A 23,972-nucleotide genomic window follows, 5' to 3' on the forward strand; every position below is an offset into this window, starting at 1 on the left:
TCACAGTGAGCAATAAAACCCTAGTTTTTTTTGTTATTGGAGGCGAATTTTTTAGGAATCCAATAAGAATAAGCAGCGGTGATCACATTTTTCCTCCATGGTTTGTAAAGTTTATTTCAGTAGTCCTTCATGGCAGGAAAAGACAACACTTATAAGTTTGCAGTCCCATGCAGAACAATCATCGAACAAAATGACAAGAAACAGATTAAAAAAGTTAAAAGGTGCAGTTTGTTTTTCTTTTGTAAAGTGATGGACACACGCGGGAGAATCAAAGTAGTACAGTTAAACATTTCAGAGAACAGTTTGTTATCCATCCATGCAGCCCACCACAGACAACGTGTGTTTTATGTTTTCTGGAAAAAGAAAGCTACAGTCTACGTCCACATTCAGCGGCTTGGAAACTTTAGACAAGGTGACGTCAGAGTTTTTACACTAAAAGACCGGCAGAGAAATAGATTCGTTAACCCTCAATCAAGAGCTCTTCCTGTGAAGCAGAGGAACACTGCATGATACAAACATTTACACTGAAACCAGATATCCACTACTGGAAAGGTACGCGGAGCGCATTGTGCAACATCTCCTGTCGAAGCGGGCGGAGCATCAGAAACTCTCACAGTCGAGGTCGACAGTTTGATCACATACACACAGTCACCGTGCACACAAACACACACACACACACGGGCCATGCGTCAGCACACAGCAGTACAACAAAGCTATACCTGGAGTCGTGAAGATGGACAACTGGAGCAAGCCACACACACACACATTCTCTCTTACACACGAGATACGAGACAAACTCCCACATGGAGGACGCAGCCATGCAACGCGTACAGAGAAGTTATCCACAGTCGAGGTGACGCGCATGTACACACACGCGCACGCACACAGGCAAGAAACTGACAGATTCACACACACCGATCTGATCTCCCATAGGGAGAAGAAAGCAATCACACAGACATTAATAGTCAATTATAAATAAATCAAGCTGTAACAATATTAATATTACTTATAACAAGACATTTAAGAGCTTAGCTTTCCCCTTCCGTCTATTCAATCCTGCCAGTTCATCAGAGGAAGAAAAACAACTAAAAGTTACAGACAGTTACAGTTCATTACAAAGCCAGTTAATGCAAAATTCATACATCTCCAATATAAAAATACAAATTCACAAAATAACTATAGAGACAAAGTAGTTTTGATATTGTCGTGGAGTTTCCCTGGCTAAATATTTCTCTCCCCCTTAAGCTAATGGCACTTATGTTAGAAGGATAAAATCTCCATTTTAAGGGAAACACTCACCACTGTGAGCTCAAACAAGACCATCGAGGAGCCTCCTGTTCACCTCTGCAGGAACAAATCTAAGTTTATACTCGTGCCGCAAGGCACTCTGTAGTTTTCACATTGTACGAGTGCAAGACTGTGGTGGGGGGACAGTGACTTTGTATTCAGTTAGAGAGTGTGTGTGTGTGTGTGTGTGTGTGTGTGTGTGTGTGTGTTTGGGTGTGCGTGCACTGGTCTAAGCAAGCTGGCTAAACTATTCTTGGCGATCTTCGTCTATGAGGGAAAGGTTCTACGTAGGCACCGTTGTGATTGTTGAGACAGGAGTGATGTGCGGAATGCAATTATTTGTCGCAAGCAATGCTTCTGCTGTAAAAAAGGGTGGAAACGGGACTACGGTGTGTTGCAGGAGGCAACAAAGAGGAAAAACAAAGAAAGAAAAACCAGGCACGATATCAACATACTTTTCAAAACGTGAGAATAAAAAAAGGAAAGAAATGTGTTTTGAGGAGAAACAAGGACAAAGGCATGAGCAAATGTAAGGCCTTACACGATAGATGCTTCCTCCAGTGCAAAAAGAAAATGTTACAATGTCCGCTCTGAAGTGGTCCGCTTAGTGTTGGAATTCACTCAGGAGTGTGATTACATTTGGTTTACAGTTTATCAGACTTCACTAGCACTTGGAAGATTGTATACGCCACTGCTCTTTGGCAATCTTTCACAAGTTCGAGTCCTCTGAAAACTAATCGCCGTCCGGTATTTGCAATTCTATAACAACAGCGTTTTGGGAGCGTGATTTTTATACAACTGAAGGATTTCCAATAGAGAGGAGACGTACGCTCCAACAAACTGAGCAGGAACAGTGAAGAACTTCAGACCACAGACGGCTGAGAAAGCACAGTGCTCGTCGTGTCTGCTGGACACACAACTGCAGCCAATAGTGAACACAACGTGTACCGTTCCTTGTTTTTGTTTTTTTCTTCTTCTCCCTTTTTCAAAGACACTCTTCTGTCCATTTGTTATTAATGTCCGACCTAATCCCCTCAGTGCTAGAGGCACGCGGTCGCACCCCCCCCCCCCCCCCCCCATACCCCCTGCTGAGCTTCAAATATCGCCAGTAAAAGCGGCTCTTGCGGCTCCCGATTGGCCGACCGGAGGGCCGGCGGCTCACCACTCGTTGGTCCTCTGCTTGGTGGTGTCGTACGCTCTGATGACATCAGACTGGGACACCACCCCGTTCTCGTCTTGAGAGAAGGCGTAGCCATCTGAAGAAAAAAAGGTTGAAGCAGTTAAAAGTAGGAACATCGGTGGTTTGTGTAATAAAAAGTAATCATAAACATAAAACACACAACACAGTAAAATGACTGAAACAAAACCAAAAACTAAGATTCAAAGCGATTGTGTACTATTTTGGAAGCTTTTTTGCTGAGAAGACAAATACTACTACTCTGGAAGTCCTTTAGCTTAGCGTAGCACACAGACGGGAAAGGAGCTCTTTATTATATTGGTGTTGTAATCGAGTCAGAACAAGAATTTACAACACCAATATTTAAAAACTGTCAGTATTTAACAATTATCACTGCTCTGACGTAGTTTCCAAAACCCTTAAAGATCTCGACCATCTGGATGAAGAAAAATCTTTTAACCTGCTTCCAAAGTTTCAAAAGCTTCCCGATTCATTTTTTTTAAATGCTCATAACAATCGACAAACAAAATGAACTTCTAAGAGAAATGCCGACTCAAGTGGAGTCACCAGGTATAGTTTCAAATGTAGCACAACCAGTAGAAATGTATCATCTAATTATCAGGAAGAAATCAAATAAGAACATTCCCTCTATTCTTTAAAATGAGTCGGATGAAAATATCGCCCTCACAGCTCCCCCCAAAATCGTTACATGTACAACAGCAGCTCCGCGATCTACCACGTAAACGTTTTTACAGGGCTCCGCTATGACCTCCGACCCCTGACTCACCTTCAGGTGTCAAATGACTCGCTCACTACCTGGAGGCCAGCGGGGAAGCTCAAAGGACCCCGCTGAGACGAGTGCATTGTGGGGGAATGACAGCGCGACATTTCATCGTTATCTCGCTCTACTGATCTCAACTCAGGACACACGAGGCACACGAGAGGGAGGACAGGAAGTCAACAACCAGGACAAAGAGAGGCGACTATTGGGGAGCTAGCGGACGCAGGACTTTTTAAAAACGGGCTGAGGTTTGAATGAGGAAATTAAAAAAAAGGTATCACACAACAACGGTCTCATCCCCACCTATGAGACAAACAAAAAACAATAGTGATCAGACAGGACAGAAACAAAAGAGAAAGATGATGAACAGAACACCAAACCCATGCTTAAAGTATCAGTGGAAAGGATACAAAAGCTTTGATACACGAGTATACACTTGGTATAAAGTACTTCATTTTAACTTTAAAAAAAAAGAGACATTGAAGTCGTTTTGCAGCTAATCAAACTTAAAGCTGAATATTTACCTGCAAAAACATGATGATTTAAATGAAGTAATTTATGTATAATGGTGCATCATCAAACGTGTTAAAGACACTTCAGTGTTCCACGTTATTGTCAAGAAAAAACAGATGTATTTGAAAAAACAAAGTAATTTGAACAAAATGGGATTTATATTGAGACAAAACAATAAAAGATGAGATTCTAACAAATTCTTAACTTCCTAACTTTAAGTAGTCGGTTTTTGCAGAACTTTCCAGATAAAAAGAAGTATAGGTAACAGTATTTTCAAACTGTATGTATCTACAGTTGACACGGGAGGCTGTGGCGCTGCCTGCAGACAGTAACCAACATGTTTCCTGCATCGAGTATTTATGAAGAGAGGAACGAGCGTTACTGCCTCCCGCAGACGAAGGTTTAAGAGCTACGCTGCGAGTCAGAAGAGTAATGATGCTTGATCTGTTCCCCCGACGAGCAAACATATTTGGAAGCAGATAAATCTAATGTGGATAGACGGAAGTGTCCTTTGGGATAAGAGTCAACGGCCTCACGCCTCCATCCTGAGAAATAAGGAATTTAGAGAGAAAAAGAAAAAGAGAGAGAGAGCATACAAAGAAATATTGAGTAACTTACGGAGCAGGTTCTGCTGCATGGATTCAGACCGGTACAAACTGACTGTACTCTTCTTGAAGACATTCTTCAGGAGCTGGGCCCTCTCCGTCAAACTACACACACACACACACACACACACACACACACACACACACACACACACACACACACACACACACACACACACACACACACACACACACACACACACACACACACACACACACACACACACACACACACACACAGGGTGTTAGCCGCATGCTGAGCACCACAGGCAGCTTTAATGAGCCATACATCAGGCTGGTGTCCTCCGGAGTGGATGGACCTGCCAACCTGCTGGTACAAACTACCGCGTAAGAGGGACAAAACTGTGCAGACGCCGGGCAAAGTGTGTTTGTATAGGAGAAGAATTTGAAACCATCGTTTGTGCAAATGTTACTGTACAAGTCCCTCCCGTGTGAATATAAGCAAAATAACCCCTGTAGCAGTGTGTCTGTATCTCTAGCTGTTTCTTTCCGTAAGCGTGTGCGTGTTCGTGTGTGTGTGTGCGCCGGCAGCCTGCTGTGTCCGGGACAGCGGCCAGACTCAGGGATCATTTTCAGCCAGCATGAGATCTCCCACCGATCTGCGCCATGTTGATTCCTGCTGCAGGGCTCAGGCCCCACGGAGCAGAGCAGAAGTGGTTCAACTAATTCAACCTTCTTAGAATGTATGGCTTTAATATCAGAGCTCTGACATGAAACATTTAACGTTTCAAAAAAAAAAAAAAAAAAAGGAAAATAAAACGTTCACTCTTATGACATGATTACTGACATTACTGTCAAACTCCTGCAATTTAGCAGCAATTTGAGGATTTATCTCTTCCACATGGGAATATTGTTGGGAGCAGAGCAGAGTATTTGTGCAATTTTGAAAGATTTAGTTGGTCACAGATGATTGTTCATCCAAAGTCATCTTTAGACATTCTCAGAAATGCTTTATATTTTTGGTGTACCATCAGAATGAAGGCCAGGGCCTCCACTGTGCAGCCCTGACAGGGTTGGATCTTATAATGAAATATACAGTGAGACAGTGTACATTGATTATGTCGTTCATAACGGAGTAGCTTTGTGACTCTCGGGCCACTGTGGGCAGTGCTGCAAATCCATGAAATGATCTGTATTGATAAACGTTATGTGGAATACCACCTGAAATTGGTGCAATGCACAATTGTAGTTTATCTTCTGTGAGACATGAACAAGATTTCTGGGTAATTCGAGATGCAACATTAACCATCTAGCTTGGTAAGAGAACAAAAGTGGAAAGACTTGAAAGTTAAGATTTGCCAAAAGGCGGCATAGCAATTTACTGAAGCAAAAGTAATGCATTTGTGGAAAAGTTGGGCTTTGGGCCAGTGATAAAAACGGGGATTTGTGTTGAATACACGTAAAATGTTAATCTAAAACCCCAAAACACAGATACAAGTGCTGTGATGTGTAACTGTACCTCTTTCCGTGCACCACTGCTCCAGGATCTTTGGATAAAGCTTCCAGCTCCTGCACCTCATCCACCAGGGTCTTAAAACACACCTTCTTCACCCTGTAACAAAAAGGAAAAGTCAGACTGTGCAAAAAGTTTAACATGTCAGAACATTTACAGACTGAGCTTTCTGACCCGATTCAAACGGCTCGGAGTACATTAGTAAATAAATCCACTAGCTCTGCAAACCGCCGCGGACGCCTTGAATCTGTTGTGGGCTGATGTCAACCAGATGCAAACTTTTCCAATGGGGTGTTCATGGCGGAGAAAAAAAAAATAGTTTCCTTGGAAGTCTGTCGCAAAATCTTGGGTGCAGGAATGTGTTGAGGAGATAGGGGAGATTCTGGAGGAATTTCCTGTATTGGAGGAATGATGAGCGAGGAAAGTGAAGAGAAGACTCACACTTTGTAGGCCACGTCAAAGACCAGCGAGGTGATTGGGATGAAGACCAGGCCCGTCCAGAAGACCCCCGAACTGAACATCATCTCCGCCTGTCTCACACACACACACACACACACACACACACACACACATATTACACTTACTCTCGGGTCACTGTAGACAATGCAGAGTTCAACACCTGATCAGAAGAAAAGGAAAAAACACCTGATAAAGATGAGCCATTGTCATCCTCTGTAGTGGCACATCATAAAAACCACACAGAACAAAGGCAGCCCACAGCGAACACTTCTAATGTGGAAATAAAGACTTGGAACTTGCTCTACGTGGGTTAATCCTCTGTGATTAATGACACCATATTTTTGTGAGGATCTCCTTCACCTCTCAGGCCTTCGGGGCGGGAGAAGTGCCGCTGGAGTCTTCTGACAGTAGTATCTTTTTCACAGAGAAAACAGCTCAACTGTTTGCTGTGTTGGGAGCTGCTGTCAATATGTCACAGGAGACACGGCGCCGTCATCCGAGGGCTTTTAACGATACGTTCAATACAAAAGGTCGCACTGTCTACGACGGTCTATGTTTCTGGGGCATCATGGGCTGTTTAAAGAGAACTAGGTACAATGCTGGAGGTACCTTGCTCTGTGCATAGAAATATGAAATATAAATATTGCAAGAAAAAATGTTTGATAAAATCACCAAAAATATTTTAGAATTTTAGAATTCTGTCATCATTAGATTAGGAAAAAGGTTGACGTTTTAATTTTCCTGATCTTTTTGTGTCAGCAACATCTCATTATTATCACACAAGTTGACTAAGAGTTCACCGACAGAAAGGATGGTCTTTGCTGCCACGCAACTCTGAATCATAAACAATGAGCAGACGTTTTATTTTTAACGTGGCAAAGAACAAATGTTCACATTTATTGGAAATGAATCTGGGAATGAAACAGCTGTGATCCTCACTGAGACTCATTTATCTATCTGGCAGAAGAACACATTTGGATGTGATCTGAAAGAAGTCGGCCATTTAAAGAAAACGCTTCCCCTTCGTACTCTGTCATGTGCAGGAAAAACAGCCTTCATCATTAGCAGACAGGCGCCTGTGATGATTTAAATTAGAAATCACAAAGCGGTGGCCGTGTCGGGAGGTTGTTTCGGGTCTAAAGCGGAGCGGAGACGGGGGTCGTCTTGTGGGGGGGCGAAACCGTGTTTGTTTTGGCCCGGCGCACTGAAACTATCTGTCATTACACGTCCAAGTGCAAAACCCGCTAACTCGCACTCCTCGCTTTGCCACTTGTTTAAACTGCTGGGGCCCCTCAACAGCGTCCTTTCTGTAATGTGACACATACGAGGCCCTGTGGATGCGCGCGCACACACACGCACACACACAAAGCGTTCAGGTTTGCTCAAATTGGCTAATCTGTTCGCCATTACCTGCAATTGACTTTGATGTCTCACTAAACACCTGGGAAGAGGAAATCCCAAATGACAGGAGATCAAAAATGTCTTTTTCCTACAGTTTAAGATGGGACTCGAATGAATGGAGTTTTTCTGTGTCACACGAGAGGCTGAAAATGTTTAAGATGATGGAAAATTGCAGTGAAGCACAAAATATTTTCATGTCAATTTTGGAAATTGTGCAGCCCTGGTGGAAACATTTAATGTTTTCTTCACACAAGGCAGTTTAATTATTTTCGTTTTCATCCAGTGTATCGTGCATTTTAATGAGAGCATTTAAGCTGTCCAGAGAGTCTTTAAAATAAATAAACCAGGGATACATAGAGTATTTTCAGCTCAAAAAATAAACCTTAGTATTTAACAAGTTCATATTATGAACTACAATAATTCTATAGCTGAACAAGGGTGGAATTACAAGAATGATACTTAATAAAAAAGAATTACATGTGTTATAATAACTCATTATACCGTGAAACCCACACAAACCGTGAGACAGTAATCAAGTTAAAAGCAGACCTAAATAAACAGGGTTTTTCACGGTTCCTAAATAAAAACAAATCTGACCAATTACGATCAACACATGTTGGTCTCAAGGCGTCTGGACGGGCTCTGCGACCACTAGCGGGGGCCGAGGGAGTTGTTGGATGCAGGCGATGCCTCATACCAGGGGGCCCCTGGGAGCTGGACGGGGTGAGAGAGGTCCGTGAAGTGGGGCTGTATTTTTAGGACAAACTAATAAACTTGTCTGGCCGGACAGACAGTAGCGTCCGCTGGCGTGTTTTCACAGCCCGCCGACCCCCACATGGCCACACACACACACACACACACACACGCGTGTAGACAGACGGACTAGACACAAGACTAGACGAAGCAAGCGTGTGTAAACACGTGTGCAAATGCAAAAAAATGCAAGCACGCCGCTGTAGGATGTATGTTTCTGTCTTCCGTTCCGAAGCAGGAGACAGTATTTCGGGTTGAGGAGGCGGTCAAGAGGTTAGAGGGATGAGTTCCTGGAGGAGTTACAATGATTATGGTAGATAGCAAACAACCCTCGCTCGCTCTGCTGGTCCAAACGTGACTGAAAACTAAAGATGTCTTAATGTTAACTATGATGGATTACATGTCTTAAGCAAGGTTCAGGTTTCGCGTTGAGTTGTTGACCAAACCAGTAACTGCTTGGCCGGTAATAAAAACTGGACTCCGGACGAAAATGGAAAAAACACTGCTATGATCCTTGATCGATTTCCCTTTCCAAAGTAGCAAAATAATTAGTGGCTTCATGACTAGAATCGCAGAATCTGCTGAGCCAATCATCCTGCAAACTAATCTGCACATCCACGTTTTCTGCAGCACATTATTCCGATAAACTTTTACAGAGCAAATTGATTAAACAAAATAGCTAGATTACAAATGTTCATTCCATCTCTTCATGTCTTTATGCATCGCTGGCATGCTGCACATCATCAGATGATTCCGTGCTGTGGTTCTTATCAATGAGCAAAAGCTGGAAGAATCTGACGGGTTCCTTCCAAGTGTAAAATCCAGGTGTGAGAGTTGCTGGGAAAACAGCAATAGGTGTGCGTTAGAAGCGAGAAGAGGGGGGGGTGTTAAACCGAACAGAGGACAGCTCTGTTGGTAGCGGAGAAGTCAGCAGACGGCCGGTCAGCGCGGAGACGCGTCTCCTGAGGTGAAGCCGAGCCGCTTGGTGCGGCTGATTACGCGGCTTCGATTGAATAATCTCCATTTTCCTTTTTGATATCTGCGTCAGACTTTTATGAGGTGCAAACAGCATGAGCCAATATTGGGAGTAGCTGTGAAAAGCACGCTCGCTATTTCAGTGAGCGTGGCGAAAGGGTCCCAACACCTGTCTCGTCAATCGTCCAGAGAATATTTCGGCTGACACTGATGAATGCGTTCACGTGCGGCCGAGCGCTGCTCAACGTCTCCCGTTAAACGGCGCACAGCTGGGTAGCGAGGAGGCGGAGAGGAGTTCTGGTGTCGGTTATGTAGTTGGCCCTCGGGCAGTTTTTGGAACTGGCAGGGTGAAAGGCGGGCGAGGGGGAGGCGGGGGGACAAAAAGAGAACAAAGGGGGAAAAAAGCTGCGCGTGAGACGGGAGTGAAAGAAAGTTGATGGAAGGGCCGAGAGCCTAAAAAATATGTGAAGATGTGAACAGGGACGTGGTGGAAATACGCGAGGCCGCATGGAGGTTGAGAGTATCTTCAGAGGGCGCACGGCCTCCGATGCGTTCTCGGGTTTCGCAGGGATGCGTCCCTGTTGGATGATGTGCTGGCATCCTGGCGTCCACGGGACACCATCGCCGTCTGCAGTCCGGTGCTGCAGGCCGTGGATGAAAGCACCGGGCTTCACGAACAGGGACCAGAGTGAAGCTGAAGTACGTGCATGTGTGGGTCGTTAGTTTGATCCGTCTATTGTTTCAGGCACACGCGAGCAACACGTATCAACAATTGGATTTGGTTGGAAAATATTTAAATCGCACAAAGATTTAAGACTTCCTGTTGCTGAAGCCTCTAAAAACATATCTTCCTGCTTTGTATATTAAATACATCTCAGACATGTAAATGGTTCTCTTATCAGCAGACCATTCACTCAGGGGGCCACACAGGATGGTATGAGAGGTCAGAAGATCTTCTCCCGTAACCCTCCACCAAGAAGCAAACAAGTCTATTCCCAAAAGCGTCAATCTTTGCTTTAAGTGACCATGAGCAGAACAAACGAGGCCTCGTCTGCCCTGTTGCTGTTGCTTAAGCTTTAAGCTCCACCCTTCAGTTATTCATCCTGAGGCCACATGTTCCCAAGTCAGGCTTGCATCAAACAACAGACCTTACCTTTTACCGTAGGATCCATTTGCATTGAGCATTGTGAATATTACCTGTGGCCTGAACCTAAAAGACCCGAAAGGACTTCACATCAACACTTCACACAAAACGTCCCAGTTAAGGATCTTTGCAGCGAGCAAGCGTATTCATTCATTCTAAATCCTCGCTCAACAACGTCTGACGTTTTGGGATTCCCATCCAATATGACCACCGACAGCCGAGACGATGGAATCGCTCTGTGACGAACTGTGGCACAATCTACACTGAATCCCCAAATGCCAGAAGCTTTATCTCCAACAGGACACACACACAAACATAATCCAGCCAGACAGATTCTTCTACTGCATGCGGCGTGGTGCCAGCCCTTTTCTTCAAATAGCCTCCCGCTGTGTTCTTGTTCCCTCATGAAAAGATGCCTCATTCTTCACGCCAGAATGCACTGGGAAATGTCACCTGTGGTTAATAGGCTCTCATTAACCACCTGTGGTGACCCAGCGAGGCAATAGTCTTTTTCACGGGTAAATAAAAAAACCAAACAACTAAACAGTGTAGAAAATATGGGACCTTTTCCATCTCGTTTTCTTTTTCTTCTTCTACATTTAATGAAGTGGATTTAAAACTAAATCCGTACATCCTGGCCTCGCTTTGCCCAGCCTTCAGACGGCTTCACTGCCGCACTGTCACGCGTGGATAGTCGGAGTCGAGGGGAGGGCAAAGTAACACAAACATTGGGCTAATTGGGCCAATTAAGTCATTATGCAACACAAACCAGAGATTTGACAGCTTACAACCGCTCTGGCTCTTCTTACAAAGACCTGTGTCAAGTTTAACTGGGAAATTTTCCCAGCAGCATGTGGCCGTAGCAGAATGAGTTATGAGGCACTGCAGGGCTGTCAGTGATAGACGACTCAATCAGCAGTCGCTTTAGTGCAGGAGGAAGTTGTTGTTTTCATCCCTGTCCCATCCCATCCCACTCCCCATCCTGACCCCCCCACTCCCCCTAAAAATAAAAAAACTAGAACTGCATGTTTATATAAAACTAGGGCTGCACTAATTGCAAACTTCTTGCCTGATTCCAATTTCCTCTCTTTCTGTGAACTACAATAGACCGCATACACAAACCCCTTCTGGGCTTTTTATTATTAGGTATTAGCATATTAGATCAGAATCAGAGAAAAGAGAGACCGCCCCAAAACATCTCAGCCTCTTGTGTAGACGTGTGGACATGTTGTGCGAGTGCTTGCTGGCTTGCGTGCGTGCTTACCTCTCCTGACATGTCGGGGGCCAGAGGGATGAGGGGCCACAGGGAGGAGTAGATGATGAAGAACACCACCCACAGGCCAATGCTTCCCCAAATGGCGATGTGACTGAACTGTTGGAGAAAAGCAAAGAAACTCAGAATATTCTGGAAAAGGCCATACCTTTTATCCGTTAGACTGTTTTTACAATCTGGGCATAAAGGTTCACATTGAGTGGCTTCTAGAAACTGGAGTTCCCATACGACACATGTCACTTGACTGGGCTGACAGTTACAAGCTCAGTGTGGAACAGACCATAAAGAGACTTGGAGATAAGGGGAGGATGTAAAATATGTCACAAGTATCGTTGGTCGTATAAAATGCAGGAAGTGGAAAGAGAGCGGAACCTTAGCGGGAGAAGACGAGCCAGCAACCTACCATTGTCCAGGATGAGGTCTCAAGGCCGGCTTTAAGACAAACTGTGATGACCACAAACTGTGGAGACAGAAATCAAACAAGAAGGGCATCAAAAACATTTATCGTTTACCTTTAAAGAAATGGAAAATGTCAGCCGTTAAAAGGAAATGCATTGGAAAAGAAAGTCCACATGTTTATTCACAGAAATTGGATAACGCTTGGCTCGCACACCTAAAGCGTTTAGGACTGCAGAAACAATGCCTGTCAAGAAGATTGGTGCACTTACTGTGTAAACCATGTTGCCTAGGAGGAGATAGTCTGGAGTTCTTCCGTTGCCAAAAACTGTATCTGTGAAGGTAATCAACAACAGAAGCTTTTAGGGCCAAAGCTGTCTCTTTTCAGCCCTCTGGGTTCATACAGAGATCCATTAGGTGGTCCAACGAGTAAACAACCAGACAGCACATGGATAGTATTTTTAGGATATCTCAGTGTGAACTCTGGTGCCAAATGCTCTTTCAGAGATGCAGAGATAAAAGTGGACAAGTGAAGTGAAAACCACAGTCGAATGCTGCTTCCATTACGGCTCTTTAAGAGCGACTGGAATGTTCATTCTTGTTTCGAGACGCTAACGTGGGAGCGTTTCTACAAGGAGCCGTCAGCGACACTCAGTTGGTGTAAATTAATCATGGTCAGAAATGGAATATTTTGGCCAATTCACTGCTAAAATGGACCATGCCAAATGTAATTTGGAATCCAACCTGCTGAAAAGACCAAAACAGAACTGTTTCCCAAATAAATGAAATTAAGCCCAAACAAAATAGACATGTTGCTTCAAACTGCCCACCTAGGTTTGGGCTGAGGCTAAAATATCAGCAGTGTGCGACTGCTGCCAGTAAAGAAAGAAAGACGGGCTCCTTTTCCTTCCGGCTGGTCACTTGTCTTGTGAGCGCTGAGGCTTTGCTGACAGCCTGTCAGTCAGAGTGTGGGGCTTGGCGCCTTTGTGTGCAACGCAGGCACAAGCTTGTGTGGTCCTCTGCTCAGGCCAGCAGAGACTTAAGCCACGGAATCCCCATTCTCTCTACGCTCGCACATAGAACCCTTGCATCTTAATGTGCACCAACATGCACAATTGACCTCATCGGGATAAATAAAAGGTGCCTCAAATAAAATTCAAAACTAATTGCGCAAAGAGAAAGACTCAGTGAGCTTTTGGATGAAAAGCAGAATTTACTGCACTCAATCCCCGGGAAAGCTTGGACCCGAGCGGTGTGTCCAACAACGCCGTTGTTGGCATGTCAGGCGCTCACGCATGTGCACACATGAACTGGCGCAAACCCGAATGTGCGCTCGTTAGTGTGCGTCTCTCTGGCCGGTGCGCACACATGTTTGTAATTCATGAGCGGGCGGCTGAAGAGAGAACTAATTAAGACAAAGTATGTGTGTTTGACTGTCCTCCCTTTTCATGCAGCGAGTCCACGAGGGCCGCGGCGGACTCTCTGGGAGCTACTTACCATGCTGGAAGGCTTTAAGGGGGAACCAGAAGAGGATGACTGAGTGGAAGAGGCCGTTCAGACAATGGGCCCAGAAGACCTGCAAAAGAAAAAGAAAAGAAGGATGGAGGGGACAGAGGCGTGGAGTAGGAGGAAGAAGAGAGGGGTGGGGGGTTGGAGGCGGCAGGATATTCAAAGAAGAGAGAGGGAGACGGAGAGAAAAAGGGGGGGAAAAAACAAAAAACAAAAGCATGAGAAAAGGGTGTGGGGAGCTCCAGCCTTCCAGGTGACCCCTGACCTGGGCCCTTTGTGCCAGCCCAGGGATAGGCTAAGTGGCGGTTTTGTCGGGGCCCCCGTGCTGAATGGCCACCCCGCTGACAGACACGTTGTATATCCTCTGTGCGTGTCACGGAGAGAGAGGCTGCAGAGTGTGTGTGTGTGTGTGTGTGTGTGTGTGCGAGCAGTGAAAGGCGAGTAGACAACATCAGCGTGCAGGTTTTTAACTTCTACTCGTTTCATCGCATTAAAAACGAAAACGAAAAACTCACTCCTTGTCAATAATAACCGTGTTCAACACTGATGTGTGTGCTGCTAGTGTGAGGGTTTACGCTCATAACATTTGGCCCTTTCATGTAAGAATCTTAACTGGTGTAGAAATAAATGACAGGATTTGTTTAAACAAGCAGAAATGTGTCTAGAAGTGCACACTGGGAGACTGACGGACCCGACGGAGATTAAACGGTTCTCATGGTAATTATTAAGGGCCTGGAAAAATTGAGGCGGTGACCGCAATCTGTGTGTGCATATGCAAGCATGCAGACTGTGGATGAGTTGTTTGAATCAATACTCCTACTTCAAAACCAGCATGTTTTAAATTTACATTATGCGACGCCAGAGCCAAACGAAACACTAATGGACGATGTAGCATGAAACAGCCGTGAAATCTATTCTGCCAAAAAAACGCTCCACATTTGTGCCCCTTTTCCCTCGCCGTGCTGACCCAGACGGCGGCGTTACTTCTGACAGCCGAAAATTCATCAAACCCAGAGAGTAAACGCCTGACCGAGGGAAAATAGAAACAGAAAAAAAAAAAAAAAACACATCAAATTTTAATCGTTGGCCTTTTCTCAAATCGTCGGTTCTTGGCGGACGCTAAGTGAGAGGCTGGCTTTCTCAAAAGCGCCTTTCAACCAGTTGGAGAGGCAACATTTCTTGGGATTTCCGTCGCTTTGAGTCATTTTCGAATAACTGCTTTACAGCGCAGGGTTAGTCCAAAATGGTGGCAGAGGAGGAAGAGGTGGAGGAGGAGGAGGAGGAGAGAAATGCCAGACAGGGTGAAAGGAAAAGTCTTGTTCTACTATGAGCCTTTGTAATACACCTTGGCCTCTGTGGCACGACCTCCTCACCTTTCCTATCGACCAAACAAATTCCCATAGCAGACCCCCCCCTCCTCCCCATCCATCCCACTCTCCGGGATGACCTCACCCTCTCACTGTGTACATAAAAACCCAATACACCTAGCAAGGGCTGGCTGAAACAACCCGCCCCACCCGTCTACCCCCATCGTCAAACGTGGGCTAAATTATCACTAATGTAACAATCACATCAAGTTTATGCCAATGAGTCCCCCTCCTCCTCGATTTCATCATTCCTAAACACTGTGGTGCAAACAAGCCCTAGTTTTCCCTCCACAACGATACATGCTAATGAAATCTATAAAAACATCTGTTTTAAAGGTGATAGTTGCTGATAATGACAACGGGCTGCCTGCTTCATGGGAGTGACTCATGTATCAGTTGTATGTAATTGAACAGCCCGCACAATTAAAGCCACGCCTCGAGTCTCTAACACCCTCAGTGGCTCCCTCCTCTCACCTCTCACCACACAAACGGCTTTAATTCACAAAGACAGTATTTGTTGTGTACAAAAGAGCCAGGCGTGCAGAAAGACGGGCTCCGAGGGGCCAAATTCCTGCTGGATTTTCTCGCCTCGCCTCGGGCCAGCTGCAGAGAAAATATCTCGGGAAAAGAGCGGACAAGCCAGCAAAAACAACCTGCTGACCTGGCCGAGTCATCATTTATGGGTCTAGGAAAATGTGGCCCAAACTAAATTGAGGTTCATTTGCTTCTAATTATCAGACACATACTTTTGTGACCCTTTTTTGGCAGTCTTCAAAAAAGGAAAAAAAGGAGGGAAATCCACCACACAACGCCATCAATGAAATGTTGGGACGTTTAGATCAGCAGTTTTGAGGACAGAGATCCAAACAATGTATCTACTGACACCACCGCCCATTTAGTTTGCAGTGTGTCTGCTTTAAAACCAAATGAGCTGTAAGGCTACAACGAGGACCTTTCATTTTTTTTGTACATTTTGGCGGTCTAGTGGACAAAAGTGGAAGTGTTCTGGGCACCAGAATCCCTTTAGAAAAAAGAAGAAAAAAAAAATAATTTTACAGCAGCAGGGCCTGTAAGTCTGGTTTTGCCCTCTCTTCCCTCCTGCTATACGGCCCGGGCCTACAGCGGCCTGGTATTAGTGTTGGCTCCCCGCGAGCCCGGGAGAACAGGGAGACAACGCCTAGCGCCGAGGTCTCCACCTCAACTTCTGTTCCACAAATCCTTTCTTCTGATTTTGCGGGTAAATATTCTAGCTGATGGTGTCGTTTGCTTAGGTCACGCAGAGGCCCCTTTGTTAAGTCGAGGCTTGAAGTTTCTGTTGAGTCAATCTGAAGATGCCTTCCTGACTGTGAGTGTGGTCCTGCACTCAATCCAACAGCTTTGCCCTCAGAAGAAAGAACATCCTCACTTAAACAAATTGCATAATTTTCCGCAACAAACGCTGTCACACAAAGAGCGCACACTCCCTCTCTATTCCCCCCCCCCTTTACAGGACTCATTCTGCCGCATCCCCCAACCTATCTGACCTTCCCTTCCCCTGACCGCCACGGCCAATCCCCTTTTAATCCAGCTCCATGCTGGGCTAACCAGGTCACCACGCCTGTGAGGAGGGTCCCGGGGTCTGGATCAGCATGGATAAAGGAGGAGACGTCTTTATTACCAGCGGGGGGAAAGCTAACGGACAGCCCTCGCAACCAGACGGAATAGGTCAAGCCAGAGACCCTCCGGCTACAGCTGGCAGGTCACTGTGACGGGAGACGCATCCGTCCTGAACAACAACACGACCGGAAAATCCAATGTGATGTTGATTGGTTGTAAGGGACGAAGAATTTGACCTTTTCATTTGTGTGTTGGAGCACAAAATGAATTCTCAGTTTCAAAACATAAAATGGAAAATGACCAGATGTTTTTTCAGTGACCGTTAATGCCAGTTGAGCTGGAATTTAAAATCAGCTTCCAGAGGGGATTCAGTAAGTATTACATTCGACGGTGGCAACACACTCCTACAAACGGACGTATGCTGACAACAGTCACTAGATCTGGAGAAAATGCTAATCAAGAAATTTTACTAAAAACTGCAAAGAGTAGCACCTGGAAAAGGTTTTTGTTTTAAAAAAGGTTCTCAAGACAACACAACAAAGTGAAAACAAAAGTCATTCAATAGTATTTAAATCCGGTCATGTAAATACAGTAAATGCCAGTTCTACCTTTGTATTAAAGCCCATAGCATTCTGTGAGGTTTTGTAGAGTTCTGGGTATTTCAGCATATTCTCTTTCCTGCAGGAGCGCTCAAATATTCCCAGAGTGAGAGGAGGCAGCGCAGTGAAGATCTGCATGAGAGAAACACAGAGAAACATCAGTGGTACATTTTAGATAAAATCTGATCATTCTTTTCTAGGGAAATTTCAAAGCTAAGCCAACACACACCATCACCTCCTTTACCCTTTTCATATCAGAAATGATGACAATCAAATTCCTCTGGTCTGAAACAGTTAACTTTGAAACAGTACATGCAGCAAAAGGAATCCAATTCTAAAGTTTCACATCAATCACATCCGATCATCAAACAAGTTCTCTCCGTATTAAAAGCAAAAATGGATGCAATTAGAAGCCAAAAATCACTTTTCTTTATTTTACATCACTGAACTGTTGACCTTAAAACCCTTCAGTGTTTCTTATTTGGATTTTTCATGCTTCTAGTCCGTTCATATGCAAAACCTCCAATAAACTCTCCAATAAACATCTGCAATGCTCTCGGCTATTGAAAAAGGGCTAAAGGGCCTTGCTAAAGGGTAGTTTCCTCGTGGTGTTGTAATGTTGCTTAGCATAGGAGCCGCTGAGAGAGGAGTGATGCTATTGTGTGGCTTCAGTTCACTGAAACCCCATCTGGAAAGGGAGTCTGCAGGAGCAGCAGGCCACAGGACATGCTCCACTGAACTCCTTTCTCACTCTGAGCCAGGCCCAGGAAGACCTCCATTGAGGGGCGGATTCAGCCCACTGCTTCCGACAACTCCCACTGAGCTGTAGGAATTCCCTCGGTTTTTGGATAAAGTGAGAGAGTGAACTGAACCTCCCACCTCTACGTACAGTACTAGATCCAAGGCGGTTTATTATGGAATGGATGCAAGGGCTGTGGAAACACTCTCACTTGACGCCGTGTCTCCTGAATAATTTACTCAACAATATATTACTTTAATATAAAGCTTAATCTCGGTTTATTGAATTGGGATGATGTTAATAAACAGTTTAAAGTTAGAGATCAATTCGTTACGGGTTCTGTGGCACGATATTAAATATCAGACTTTCAAATGCACATGTTTTACCTCTACCTAATTCATGACATATATGAAATATGAGTTCATTAGGAGTGGTCCCACTATAAAGCCCTGAGGGACCCCCTACATCAGCCGCCTGCTAAGTTGCTCCTCCGTTCTTTGTATTCTTTTTATCATCCAAACGTCCTGCCCTCGCTAACAGCACTCTTTGGGGCAAGTAAAGCTGTTGTTCTTTCTCATTCAGTACATAGTTAAGAGCACTGAGGGAATATGAACTTGACAACGGGTCATAAATAATGAAGAATTTTTTAAAGACGTTGATGACAGTCGCGCAGTAAAGGGATCCGTTTTGGGGGACCATGCCAAATCAGTTCTCTGTCAGAGTGCGGCGGGGGAAAGAAGTACAGTGGGCTCTTTAGAAAGTAAAGTGTCAACACTCACCACGTTGTACAAGCCGATGCACCAGCGTTCAAATAGGATTTGGCCTGAGAAGCCATTGACGAATGCAAACCAGATCTAAGGGATACAAAAATAAATAAATCACATAAAGAAAGTTAGAGCAGGGAAAATAACAGATTGCAATCACAGCTCTGGTTTACTCACACTCATTGCTGTCATTTTAAATCAGTAAGGTCAGTCAGTCATGAATTTGATACTGTAGGCTTCACTCAAACTAGATGAGGAAAGCACTAAATCACTGTATTCTTTCAAATGGCCCTTTCAGGATATGCTTTCCATTAGTGACAGGCAGGATGAGTCTACAATCGAGACGGTCCCACTGTGTCTACAGACTCACAATCTTTCTGTCACACTGCATTCTTCACATCTCTTATCACAACAGAGACTTCAGAAAGAGAGACTGCAAGGAGCGAAAAGCTACTGCTGATACATCAAAATCATTGCACTGTGATGCATTTTGCAAAGATGTGGTTACGCGAGTAAGCACAATAAATAGTATAGTAAATCGTAAATGTTTTGTCAATTAGACTAAGAAAAATAACTAAATAGACTTGTGGTTTTGTTTGAAGTGCTGCCCTGTGATCAACTTGTCATTAGTCTAACTAAGTACAGGTTTCAAACTCAGGATAGGCAGAAAGAGGCCACAACAGAATAAATCATAAAACAACGAGTGACAGCGGGAGAGCCTAGACCACCAGGTGCCACCTCTATGAAGCAAATTGCAGACGGGATTCATCACAGGATTACCAACAAACATATATCAAGCCCACCGTTTCCCTCCTTGATCTATCTGAAGACAAGTGGGTGACAGGAGAGGTTAGTTATAGGGTTAGAGTCAGCGCTGTGGAACTGTGAATGATGGAGACTTTGATATACTGTGTCACCAAAGGGAGACAGAGGTAATAGAAACCATATGCTGCGTGGAGATGAGGCTTATCACGTATCATGACTAGTCACATTTAGAAGAACAAAACAATGCCTCTGAGATCAGAACAGGAGCCAGATACAGTTGATAAACTACAGTACATTAGTGTGCAATAGAGAATCGGAAATACAAGTATCTTGCAGGAAAAATAGCAGGCATTAATTTGAATATCCTTGGAAAGCAGATTTGCCTGATACATTCGGAAGAAAAACTACATGTGCAATCTGAAAGTTGCTTGTATGCTGAGAGTAAATCAGTTTGACACTTTGTGGTCCAGAACCAGACCTGCTTCGGTAACAACAGGGGTGCTGTGTTTTTGCCGTGGCCAACCAAGCATTTCTTCGCTTCATTTAACTTGATTATGAAGGCATGAACTGCCTCAAATTCTCAGATTGGGACAAAACCCATTTGAGGCCCCAGCAGCCTGCCGCCGCTGTCTACACCACCACTACCAATCTACCACTGGCCCTTCCCATTTAATGGTGTAAGCATATGCATGAACACAAATGTCTGTCAGCCCCCCCCATTTCCCTGGTGAGGTGGCGGGGGAAGGTGCCTATTGACAAGGCCTGTGTTTATGGTTGTGCCCCCTAGACCCTCTTTGACACACCCACCCATCACAGAGCTAGCCTTCCTCTCCATCAGGTGCACTCTACCATGATGTTGTTTCTTTTATAGGGGGGGGTCATTTCAAATTCACATGGGACGTTCTCAACTCTGGGACCATGTAGCCCCGTAACCATGAGAATCAGGGAGTTATACAGAACATCCGTTGGCTGTGCAAGAATAGTTCTAGGTGATCTTGGATCCTGGCTTGCTGAAAATACATGGAGAGGCCGTTGCTATGGGTTACTTGTAGATGAAGCCCAAGCCATGAGGCAGGTTCAGCCATAAGAGCGGCTCCCGCAACGATAACGAGAAGCTAGTGAGTAGGTCAAACGGCTGAATTAATTACAGCTCTGCCCAATGAGAGGCTCCTGGGCCGAGATATTGTTGTGCTAAGTTAAAAAGGCTCCTATTCATAGCACGGGGTAAGTGGCTCTGTGTGAGCGTTTTGGCCTGGTCCTTGGGGTACCAATAGCTTCTCTCTCTTTCTCCCGCTTCCATCTCTTGAGGGACAGATGCATTGATTTGCTCATTAGGAGAAGTACAAGGCAGGATTTTTTCTCCCCCCTTTCGTCTCCTCATTGAGTGCCACTCAACGGAGGGGTGTGGCCGGCCTCTCTCCCCGACTGCACACCATGAAAAACAGTAATGGAGGGAAGCCGCGGTCGGGAAAAGGGGGATTGGGCAGCGGCCAGCCGATAAAAAGACTTGCTGCATATTCATCAGCAAATCAAAAATCACTGATTCCAAGGCTGCTCCCCAGGCCTGGTCTAGTGACTATGGGTTGAAGGGATGGGGGAGGAGGGGGACATGACCTTTGTCCTCAACAATTCGAGTCCTGATACTCTTAAGCTTAGTACTGCAGAACTGCTAATAGAATGCATGCACAAAGCAGGCAAAAAGAATGAAGAGGGACATAAAAGAAGGAGCTAACAAATATGCTGGAAATATGTGAAGCTACAAACACAAGCAGTCTTACAATGCCGGGCACGTCCTTTGTGGTTTCATTCACCGTGCTGTGGTCGGCGAGCTTTGCTCTGCGACTGTGAGCCGTCTCCAACTATACCGAGCTGCACTGAATGAGCTTTCATGTAATTGCCTCATAAATGCCACTTGTCCATCAGCCCTCTCTGTAGCACCCTGGCAATGTGTCAATCAAACACAAGTGGCCAGCTGGATGGGTGATTTGAATGAAGTTGCTATGGCTTCCTTTAGAAAGGTCTCTTCGCCTGGATGTGGCTAAGAGACTATTATTTTCACGGCTCTTAATGGTTTCATTTGTAGCAAAGAAATATGAATTCTGCACAAGGCAGCATTGTTTAAAATATATTTGAGCAATTCTAACCGCCTCTTAATATTTGATAGTCATGTTTCAAGCGTGATCAATGGTAAAAATGTTCTCTAAATGATTAGGACAGGGAATGCTAACCGCAATCAACAGCATAAGGAAAGCCAAAAGAAACACGTTGAAGCAGTTCCACTTTCACGGAGAGGAACAATCAACCTTCAGTAGGTCTCAGAACTGTATGACCCTGAACGATCACACAACTGTTCCAAGAGACTGAGACCAAGGTCGGCTCATATTGAAGTCTTCCGCAATATCTGTAGAATCCTTCACCCCCCTCCTCTATGTCTCTTAAAAAGATCCAAAAACACAGTGGAAAGAGAGAGAGAGAGAGAGACGGAAAGAGGCTTAAACACACTATCGGACAAGAGTGTGCCGAACAAAAAAAAAATTCCCGTCAACATTCTTTTGATTCTCTGTGCAAGTCGAAAAGGAAAAACATGCAAGCTTAAAAGTAAACCTACTGGCGCATCAAATGCAGCTTTTGCTCATACCCTGGGGTTGATGGCGCGTTAGATGTCAGGTTCTTACAAAACAGGGACAGTTGAAAAATTGAAGCAGCCCAAAAGGGAAAAAATGTTCTATTATCTACTCGGATCCCCTGAAGGAGCGTAGCAAAAAAAAAAAAGAAGACCTGCTTTGAAAAGGGACCTGGTATGTTTCAAAGAGGAGCAAACAGTGTTTAGGACATTTTTGAACAGGTATTGATGTGATTGTAGTCTACAGGTCCAGTTAAAAAGTAAAATGTGTACATCAGAAGTTGTGCTACTCTACTTTTTGACTTAAACACTAACTCATTTTAACGTAGTTAAAACTAGAGAAGAGTGTGATGTAATGCTTTTGCTGAAAATGTAATTAGCTGCAAATTGAATTTCATTTTGGATCTGCTTTCTCAGCTGGGATTTTACCATATCTGGAAAAGGGTAGCGTGATCCGCAGAACTACAGTTCTAACCTGTATAGAGCCGACTGCCCTCTTCCACTTCTCAATAAGCCAGAAGCAGACGTGCTGGAATGTAAAAGGTAGTCTATGGATTTTCCATGGTGTATGAACTAAAATGAGATCAGAGGTCAAGGTTCACAGATCGAGGATGAACAGAAGAGAATTGTAAAGTGCTCATATTTCCACGGCTGGTTTTGTGGTGATGCTATTTTTTTACCACGGCAAAGGAAGTTTGTAAATCACCTGCTGTCTGTGGCGTCTGGGCCCCCTCAAGCCACATGGGTAGAGCGGGGGGGGATGGACTTTTTTTTCTTTTGTTCTGTTTTTTGATGCAAAAATGTTGGGCCAAATTTGCAGCTTCTGTCAGTAGATCCAAACCTCGCAGTGCTCCAGATGATAAAGCTGCTGTTGTTAAGCAGCCTTTTACCCCGTCTGGTCATTCTTGGTTAGATCTCTGAACTAACAATCAGTACTGGGTCTGGTCTGTGTCAAATGCCTTCAAACGTACCGCACATCACCTGACAATGTGGGGAGCAAAGGTGTGTGTGTGTGTGTGTGACCATCATCCATTGGTATAAAAGAAAAAAGCTGGATGAGTATGATTAATGTGTATAGATAATTCTTGATCATCAATACAGTAAAACCTTGATAAATAAAGGGCACATGCAAACATTCAATGTTTTAACTCAACATCTTAACTTCATCTTCATAAAGCTCAGAAATATTTGAGAACATAATGTTTTTAAGTATTTTGTTCGAGCTAAACGCTAGAAAACCATTCAACAAAAATACCTTGCGATCATGTAGGGGCAGAAACAAATGAGCAGCATTGCAAGAGAGATTGCTCCACGATCCAGGTGGATAAACACCTGGCATGGGTGTCTGAAAGTTAGTTCGATGTAGTTTTCCCTTCAGTACGGAGTTTGTATCTGTGTGTGTGTGTGTGTGTGTGTGTGTGTGTGTGTGTGTGTGTGTGTGCCGGTTTGTTTCTGTCTAAGTATGTCAAAACTCAAACTAGTCGCCTAGGAGCAGCACCAACTGGCAGGTAATGTGAAGGTCCAGTCAACAGAAATACAAACATGGAAACTCTAACAAGGAATCTTTGCCTTTACACCTAACCACGCCATGTGGAAAAATCCCACTGCTCTGCATTCAGACGGGACCTTTGCACGTCTCTCAGCCCGGGGACCTCCTCACCTCAATGATGTAGAGGACAATATTCTTGTAGAAGCAGTACAGGATACACTTGGCTACGCGGTTGTAATTCCAGGCTCCATGGACAAGCAGCAGATTCTTCAAGTATTTGAAC

At 44.6% G+C, this 23,972-nt stretch overlaps 1 protein-coding gene across 5 annotated transcripts in view; it reads right to left on the reverse strand.

The window, feature by feature from the left end:
- Positions 1–87: 87 nt before the first annotated feature.
- Positions 88–23,972, reverse strand: part of atp8a1 (ATPase phospholipid transporting 8A1) — a 77,192-nt gene continuing 53,307 nt past the window's right edge. For 4 of the 5 annotated variants that reach the window (XM_078101988.1, XM_078101987.1, XM_040173792.2 and 1 more), the window contains 11 exons: positions 23,861–23,971; positions 18,828–18,902; positions 17,319–17,441; positions 13,736–13,814; positions 12,511–12,572; positions 12,246–12,302; positions 11,834–11,941; positions 6,279–6,367; positions 5,844–5,936; positions 4,377–4,468; positions 88–2,543 (listed from right to left, as the gene is read on the reverse strand). In XM_078101988.1, the coding sequence (XP_077958114.1) occupies positions 2,446–2,543; positions 4,377–4,468; positions 5,844–5,936; positions 6,279–6,367; positions 11,834–11,941; positions 12,246–12,302; positions 12,511–12,572; positions 13,736–13,814; positions 17,319–17,441; positions 18,828–18,902; positions 23,861–23,971 (987 nt within the window). In that variant the 3' untranslated portion in view covers positions 88–2,445. Of the gene's footprint in view, positions 2,544–3,251; positions 3,549–4,376; positions 4,469–5,843; positions 5,937–6,278; positions 6,368–11,833; positions 11,942–12,245; positions 12,303–12,510; positions 12,573–13,735; positions 13,815–17,318; positions 17,442–18,827; positions 18,903–23,860; position 23,972 lie in introns of all 5 variants that reach the window. The other variant, XR_013467523.1, reaches the window with a different exon arrangement.

Source organism: Gasterosteus aculeatus, chromosome 4 (genome assembly GCF_964276395.1).
Source record: "Gasterosteus aculeatus chromosome 4, fGasAcu3.hap1.1, whole genome shotgun sequence".
In the NCBI taxonomy this organism is placed as follows: Eukaryota; Metazoa; Chordata; class Actinopteri; order Perciformes; family Gasterosteidae; genus Gasterosteus; species Gasterosteus aculeatus.